Source organism: Nicotiana tabacum, chromosome 20 (genome assembly GCF_000715075.1).
Source record: "Nicotiana tabacum cultivar K326 chromosome 20, ASM71507v2, whole genome shotgun sequence".
In the NCBI taxonomy this organism is placed as follows: Eukaryota; Viridiplantae; Streptophyta; class Magnoliopsida; order Solanales; family Solanaceae; genus Nicotiana; species Nicotiana tabacum.
Window position 1 is genome coordinate 103171428 of NC_134099.1, and position 9014 is coordinate 103180441.

A 9014-nucleotide genomic window follows, 5' to 3' on the forward strand; every position below is an offset into this window, starting at 1 on the left:
AAATCACAGTTTGTCCAAAATTAATTCAAGCCAAGTTTAAATGAATAAAGCGACCGTGCTAGAACCACGGGACTCGGGGAATGCCTTATACCTTCTCCCCGGTCAACAAAATTCCTTACCCGAACTTTGTTTTCACGGACCGATTAAAATAGAGTCAAACCTTCCTTTGACTAGGGATCCAAATAAATGGTGACTTGGAACACCGAAAAAATCAATTCTAAGTGGCGACTCTGAACAATAAAATAATCCCTATTCAAATTTTGTCACTTTAATTGGAAAAACTCTTTGGCCCATACACATATTATTATTATTTTGAGGGGTAGAAAAGGGGTGTGACAGGTTTTACAAATAAATTGTACAAAATTGTAATTATTATAGGTGTTTCATCATTAAACTCTCTCCAACTTAATTTATTTTTATTTCACCAAGTATCTTTTGTTTACTAAATATGATGGTGATGCTAAAAAAAATATTAAGTGAAAAAGCAAAAGAATAAATAAAAGAAACATAAATTTGACTACCACTATTGGTATCTTTCCCAAATCTTGAGTATTGTTCGATATTTTCTTATCAGTATTTAGTGCAGGGACACATTAATTTTTTCATATATAAAAATTAGTTATCTTTAAAAGAATAAGAATACTACACAACTCGCTTTTTTTTTTCTCCATTAAGATGCATACGTGAAATTAATCTTTAAAAGAGAATTTATGTGAACAAGAAAATTAAATTACCTCAAGAAGGATTGATGTTTCGTGCATGCGGCAGTAGTTGATGAAAACCTATAATTAAACCGTACAACAAAAAAATATAGCAAAGATATTATAATTGAATCAAGCGTGGAACATGAAATTTTCACCCATAATCCCAACAAATTAGCCCTTTATTGCCCCGCTCAAAAAGCACCACATAACTATACAAAGAAAAATACCCATAATAATAAATAAAAAACCCCAATAAAACCCTAGCCCTCATAACCCAAATACAACCATTATTAATTATTATGCGCATAGCAATAAAAAAAAACTAAAAATAGCAAGAAGGAAAGGATACAACAAAAGCAAGACGGCATGCTGGCATAACTTATTCTCAGTTGAGATAGATATATGGAATTAAGCTTAGAGAGACAATTCTTATAATAAATAAAATTATATTAACGCATAAAAGAATGATATCGTGCGAGTCGCAAAGCAATGAGGCAACAATGCAACGTGTCCAGTGTTCCTTTATGTAGGTATTCTTGACTTCTTTGTCTGTGTAAAATTTTTATGACGATAGGAGTTCAAGATTAGGCAGGAACATATTGTTGTCCAAAAAGAGAAGGCTTCTATACGTAACATTTATTGTCCAAGAAGAAGTAGGCTACTATCCTTTAAACCAAACATAGTGACTGTCAGGACTAATCCAAAACGATAAAGTCTCAAAGAATTTGATCCAGAAACAACTTTGTAGGCTTGAAGTATGTGTAGTTTAAATCGGAAACGAATTCCAATACTCTTAAGTGATTTACAATTATATTCTTAAATTATATCAATAACTAAGGCTATAAAAGTCGATCAATATTTTGGGGATATTTTAATCGTTCAACATTTAACATAAATTAGTCGTGCTTTTGTAATATATATAATCTGATGATGCGATATTAAATGACACCACTTGACATAAATAATAAGAAACAATAATATAAGAAGTCTTTTGGTAAGATGTATCTCTATATGGAGTATATAGTAAGAGAGAGTCAAAGTGCAACTATTACACTAAAATGTCAGGCTTAAGAAGTTCAACCTAGTTTTACTGACTAAGCTCCAGCTCCAGCGCCAGCTCCATTCATTTACTTACTTCGCTAATACAAGTCAAGATCAAAGGCGATGATGAGGTAGGAAAAGAGAGAAATTCATGGCTTATTTTAATTTACTCAGCTTCCGTCACATATTATTTGTCGTGTTTCTCTTTTACATGTCTCTTAAGAAAATAATAAATATGAAAGGTTTTTGACCATTTTACCCTTATTTATGTCTTAAAATATAATTTCTCTTCATTTATTACTTACTTATAGTTAAGGTGTTTGTAGTCTTCAAGAAAAATTAATATTAAGGGTAGAATATGAAAAAAAATATTAATTTACTCTTGAACTTCTAAAACGACAAATAATTTGAGGCAACTATTTTTAGAAACCACAATAGTTAATATAAGACGAGAAGAGTATAAATATACAGCTGAAATGCAAAGTACATTGATATAGTTTTCAGGACAATTAAACCTCATTTATTTGCACTTAACGAAGATCTAACTTTTAATTATTCAGATCTCAGTTATTAAATATATTTATTTTTTAATTTTACAATTATTTAATGGTTCTAAATAACTAGACAAGCATCGATGAGGTCACAGACGGTGCAACAACATCATTGGAATCTGATAATAAAGACTTATTTAGATGACCAGACCGTTAAGGTCGTCTGAACTAAAACATCTAATGGGTTACTGACTCAAATATTAAAAAAATAGGTTTTACATTCTTATTACTTGCTTCTGATATGTAATTCAAAGTGGTTCATGAGACAACCATCTTTGAAACATGGTAAAGCACTCTTTAGGCTTGTACTCAGGAGCTACATGTCCTGCTCCCTGTCCAAACACAAAGTTAACAAGGTAGAATCAAAATATTATATTCCAAATGTCCTTTACGGGTGTGTTTGGTATGAAAGGAAACATTTTTCAATTTTTTTTATGTTTGGTTGGGTTAAATATTTTCTTTACGGAGGAAAATGACTTCCCTACTGAAAAGAGGAAAAATATTTTTCAAAACTCTTTGTTAACCTTCGCCACCCCATCCTAACCCCACCCCACCCCACCCACACCCCTTAATATCGCCTCCGGTACTCCGGCCTCTAAATCCCGACCTACCACCCTCTTCGCCCTACCCATTTCGTCTCATATAGTGTTTGCCTAAATTATATATTTTTCAAAAATATTTTCTACTACCTAACTAAATACTGAAAAAAAAGAGAGTAAGAAAATCACTTATTTTCTAATAATAAATTTTCCTTCATACCAAACACACCCTACATTAATAAATTTTATTGTAGAGCATGGAGGGAAAAAATCTTTAATGTTGAAAGTTAAACTCTTGCCTTGACAGTTGCAAATGTCATCTGGTTGGAATAGGATCTTGCATATCTGCAAATGAACAAGAAAATCAAATTTCACATTTCTAAATGTGCATGTCTGTCTGATGAAAATTAACGACACAAGCAAAAAAATAAAGTTTAATTTGAGAAGCTATACCCTGCAACTTGACCATCAAAACTCCATGGCCGCCATTCATCCACAATAGAATAATTTAGAGATTTTATCCAAAATTGAGTTGATTGGAATGGAATGCCCATATCATGATCGCCACTGTTTAAAGCAAAAATGCTATATGTAAAAGTGGAAAATGTCCAAATTTAATTTGCCCCAGTACTATATATGAAATTGCTCAACTTTATCTTTAGTTACACTTTTGATCTATTCATATCCTTACCGTTAGTAAATCGTCTCGTATTTGCCCTTCCCATTAACGAAGCTCCCGTGTAAAAGGGATGGACTCCGCATGTTCAAACTTCGAGAGAAAAGATTCAACTTTATATAATCCATACTTTTGACTTTAGTTTAAAATTACCCTTAGGTACTTGGAGCTCCATTAGGGATCAATGGCAAGAACACCACTTTTTTTCTAATGGCAAGGTTAATATTAGCTAGACCAAAAGCTTAACGGAAGTTAAAATTGCTCCATTTCGGATATAACAGGGGCAAATTCCACCTCTTTCTACACGTAAAATATAAATGTTTAATCATCTAACCTGTATATAAGTGATCGATAAAGTTTTTTGCTGAGTTCCACATGATAAGGTATGCTATCTTGGAAAGTAATAGTGTAAGTTTTATTCACGATACTTTCCCTACATCTTGTCCATCTTGTTATAGCTCCCTGCAGTATAAAACATAGTTAAATTAAATAGACAATGAGGTAACGTCAATTTAGTGTCTTTTTGTTGAAAGCATCCTTGTCTGAAGTGCTACTATGAAATAATTTTGTAGACGTACCTTACGAACATTAAGAGCTTCTTGTACTCTTGGATCATTTGCCCAGTAAGTAGACAACCTGTGTACCTCAACCTACAATTATGGACATAGGTTAAATCATTTAAAGAACACAATATATTTAGTTCATCAACATGTTATTTTATTTTATTTGTCTCTTTTTTCAAAACAATAACGTAGAAATAGCACCAAACAAAAAAAAACCATAGGTTTGAATGGACCTACTCGGCACTTAGTGGAATAATTTTCATAAAGAGATCTTCTTTTTCCAAATAATCGAAATGACCTTTTAGATTCTGCATCTGAACCACACGAGGGCTCTAGGATGTGTGGCTTATTGATTCCACTAATCAACTGCAATACGTAGTATATGCCTAAAAGTTAATATTAAAGCAAAACTACATGAGTTAAATTAATCCAAAACTATAATACTATATATACCTGTTCGAAAGTTTGGTAGTGTTGATAGCACAATACATTGCTGGGGTCAACATATTGTAAATTTTCCCCGTTACAAGTTTCCTTCAGTAACTGAAACATATATATATATATATATATATATATATATATATATATATATATATATATATATATATATATATATATATATTCTGATTTGCTCATTTAATGACTAGTTTTGGAGAGTTGGGCATCGAATGATATGATAAATTTTAAAGTAAAGGATAAGAGTAGTAGCCTGATAAAGTTCGTCGGAGATAAGTCCCATTCCATGAGCATAAGGAACCCAGTAGTTATATTGAAGAGGAAACGTGCTAGGATTCCCAAGTATATATCCCTAAAACCAATTACTTAGCCGTCAAAACGACACTTCCCTAAAAGCAAATTATAATAAAGAAATTTCTTCTTAAGCAAAAAAGACCACAAACCTTAAGATTAATCGATGGCTTGTGCCCTGCTTCAATTCCTGCATTTTTACACACTTATTCCTTAGTGTGAGCATGAATAAGTGGATGTGGATTAAACTGGATTGTGTTAAATGAGTGGATTATTGTGTCAATTTTGAGTGGATTAAACTAACAAACCGATTGGGTCATAGCTCGTCCGGAGTCTGCTAAGGTAAAAAATTGCCAGATCAATTTGGACTAATGTATCGTAACTCAACCTACCAAACTCGTAATCATTTTCATTTCTCTATTACCAAATTAAAATAATAAAAGGGTTTTCTTTTATTTTATATCAAACAAATCATTAAAACTTACTTTTGGTTTTCTTTTACTTTATATCAAACAAATCACTAAAACTTACTTTTCTAACTTTTGAATTTCTGTCGTTTGGATCAATTTGCACTACAAGCTTTTTGACGTAAAAATAGCAAGATCTAGTCTGCTTTCGGACTGGTCATTCAAAGATAGCTAGCGTTTGCCAAGTCATTGAAAAATAACCATTATTTTGCTGCAACAGAGATCGGTCCAACATAATATATTGGAGTTCGGTGCACCTGTGTATGAACTTCCAGCATATTATGCTGGACCGGTATACTGTGCTAACTACAGTATAATATTGGATAGTGGAGCACCGGTGCTCCAAACTCCAGTAGATTATGCTGGATCGGTATATTATACTGGAACTCCAGAATATTAGACTGGAGTTCCAATATAATATACTGGAACTCCAGTATATAATGCTGGAGTATTTTTCCGGATTTTGAACAGTGTTTTCGTTCAGATTTATCTTTACATGAAAAGTGGCTAAAATTTGATTACTTTTGAAACTGTGACTATTTTTGAATGACCACCTGTAAATCTGACTATTTTTGAATTGGGATTTTTACCTATCTATACCATATATCAAAACTTATTACCCTCAATATTTAAGATTTGTGTTTATTACATTTAAGCATACCAAATTACCATTTCTATACCATATGGATATATGTTTAATCCAACCCGCTCTTGGCAGGCTATATTTTTTTGGGCTAAATTTGATATCCCTAGCTCCAAAACAAAAAGCAATAAAAGTATAATGTCACAGCAAAGGCTTCCAAGTGTAATAGGCGAAAAAAAATACGGGCAAAGATCACTTTTAACCCGCCGTCGAAACTATTTATTTTTGTAGCCGCAAAAATGTATAATACTTATATATTTTTTTGTATATAACATATTGAAATGTATATATATTTTTCATTTTTTTGGCTATTATTTTGAGAGTGGCTATACTGTGTCATTTTTCCCAAATACATTCTGGAATCAAATACTTAGATATTCTTTATGATGAAACTTTACATCACATATATCTTACCATTTGATATTAGTTGAGTGATAACTGGAACAGTGATGCCAGAATATGAATCTCCACCAATGTACATTGGATTCCTAATGAACTCTTGATGCTTAATCAACCACTATGTAAGAAAAAGAATACAATCAAATATTATAATTATCTACTTGTTTAATTTCTTTTTTTGAAACAAATTAATAGGTATGGTAGGTAGCATAAGAACTCTAATGTGTACCTTTCGCAAAAACTGGTAGATATGGTGGCATGCTTGTAGATCAGTAGACTTGAATGTTGTTGAAGTTGTTGCATAAGAGAAGCCACTATTCACAGGTTGATCCAAGAATATTATGTTAGCTACCTGACATTTTTAGATGTGGCCTTTCAAATTTACACTAAAATTCACTAGCAAATTAAATGACAAAATATATACTATTTCTTTAAATCCAACCTTGGTCCATGAGTTTGGATTCAATGTTAGCTTTGGAAGGCTCCCATTATACTCGTTTGGCTCAAAATACAAGGGCCCTATATATGCAAAAGGAATGAAGAAGCAGAAATTACCAAGTAGATATCACAAAGTAAAAATACCAAAAAGGAGTACTACATTTAGCAGTGATTATTTTAATCGAAATATTATTTTAAAAGAACAATTAGTATCAAGGGAATTTAACATCTGTTATGTATAATAATAAAAAAAATTGACCGTGTATATATTTTTTCCGCGAAGGGAATTCTGATGAACCCTTTGCAACGCCCATGGTTAGAATGTAGTAAGAAACAAAAAAAAGGGAGTACCTATTTGATAAACAAGTGCAGTAAAGGAAGAGCAACCAGGTCCTCCTGAGAGCCAAATCAAAATAGGATCTTTTGTGGGTTCTGATTCTGATTTAAGAAAATAATAAAAGAGCTGCACTTCTTCATATTCACCTACTCCAATATACCTGCGGGCAACGTTAGCCAACGACCATCTTAGAGAGACATCAAAACAAATACACTTAAATCAGTTTCGAAATAGTTTTAAGTTTGATTTTGCAGTTTAATTAGCAGATGCAGTATCTGTAAAAAATAATTAATTAGTATAAATTAAACGAGCATTCTGTTAGGGGCAGAGCTAGAAGCCCGGGTATGGCTTCATTAACTTTTGCTCAACCACTGTATTTATGTTATGAAATTTATTAAATATGTACAAATTAAAGCATTAGTTAATCAATTCTCATTGTCTCGCTTCCTGATCTCTCCCTTCCATAAAATAAATTGAAAAAAATTAGAAATGTTAAGGATGTAGGGGTAGAAGGGGAAAAGAACTTACCCAGTCTCAAGATGGAAAGGAAGTGGACCTTCAAATCCAGGAAGAAATTCAACGGTAGAGTGAGAAGCAGCAGCATGTTGTGGTAGGACAACAACTCTATAAAACAGCAAAAAGAAGTTGATGATGGACACAAGTGAAATAATATTGCACATCATGTGGACACAGAATCTAGCTAGCCAAATCGTCCAGCAACATATATATATATATATATATATATATATATATATATATATATATATATATATATATGTGTGTGTGTGTGTGTCTAACTTAATTTCAACGAAAATAGAAAAACCAAGCAGGGAATTAAAGATGCAAGTATTAATGGAGTAGCAGGTGCATCAATAATTGCTACTAAACTCTAATATATTATCATAAAAATATGGTTGGGGTCCAGCCCCAATTGCTTCAAGAATTACATATATTTATTTTTAAAACATTTACTACTTTCTTTAATGCTACTTGGAGGCCAACCCCTTAATCCTTATGCTATAAATAAACTCACTTCTTAAAAATCAAGCAAGTAGAACAAAAATAATTCGCAGAAAAAATAGAGAATGTGAGCGGTATTATAATGAGATATATCTCAAAGTAATATTTTATCTTTTAAGTCATGTTAGTAATCTCTTGAGTACTTAACTATATTTTCTCATATTGAGAAGGATTTTTCATACTAAAATCTTGATATTTATATTTTCTTGTTTGTTATCGTTATAGTTACAGTGTTTAATGTTTATTCTGTATTATTATAATTTACGGTGAATATTATATCTGTGTACTATTTAACATAGGAAATGCAATGATAGATAGAGTTAAAATTATTGGTCCATCTATAAAGCAGAAAATAATGAATGAGAAGGTGGGCATTATCTCGAGTCTTTGTGTTTGGTAGTAGGTCTCTTTCCAAGTTCTAGTGACAATGGAAAGTGGTCGTGACTCATGTTCTTTGTGTACTTTTCTTTTTGGATTTAAGTTGCTCCAGCGTTTTGATAGGGTAAAGAATTCTTATATTATTAAGTTAATTTCATCGATTGTAGCTACCTTAGGTTACTATATCATGCTTGCTATGAATACTTATCACATAAATATTATTGAGTAAAATATGTTTGGGTAAATGGGAGAATGCTTTACCTGGTGAAAAAAAATAGAAAGATTATTCCAGTAAATATTATTGACGGCTTATTTAAGAAAAAAAAAACATCTTGCAAAATTCGTAAATTGGATGATCATTTGAAAAATTCAGAAGTTTAACGGGTGATAGTGGCATGCCACATCATCTTTCGAGTGCCGTAAAATTGATTTTCCATTTCTGGGAAGGTTAAAAAATTTAATAATGACTTTATTTGGTTAATTTCATGACCATTTAAGCAATTAACTTTGT

At 31.8% G+C, this 9014-nt stretch overlaps 1 protein-coding gene across 2 annotated transcripts; it reads right to left on the bottom strand.

The window, feature by feature from the left end:
• Window positions 1-2408: 2408 nt before the first annotated feature.
• On the bottom strand, window positions 2409-7855 carry LOC107789065 (serine carboxypeptidase-like 13). 2 transcript variants are annotated; one of them, XM_075241103.1, is made up of 14 exons: window positions 7634-7855; window positions 7120-7265; window positions 6773-6849; window positions 6560-6682; window positions 6346-6448; window positions 4974-5011; window positions 4784-4882; window positions 4528-4617; window positions 4312-4440; window positions 4090-4161; window positions 3846-3973; window positions 3289-3402; window positions 3135-3180; window positions 2409-2628 (listed from the first exon to the last, which is right to left on the bottom strand). In XM_075241103.1, the coding sequence occupies exons 1-14, from the start codon at window positions 7786-7788 to the stop codon at window positions 2545-2547; spliced, it is 1404 nt and encodes a 467-aa protein (XP_075097204.1). In that variant the 5' UTR covers window positions 7789-7855; the 3' UTR covers window positions 2409-2544. The 2 variants fall into 2 exon arrangements, with proteins under 2 accessions (XP_075097204.1, XP_016466316.2); XM_016610830.2 differs by lacking the exon at window positions 4528-4617.
• Window positions 7856-9014: the final 1159 nt, after the last annotated feature.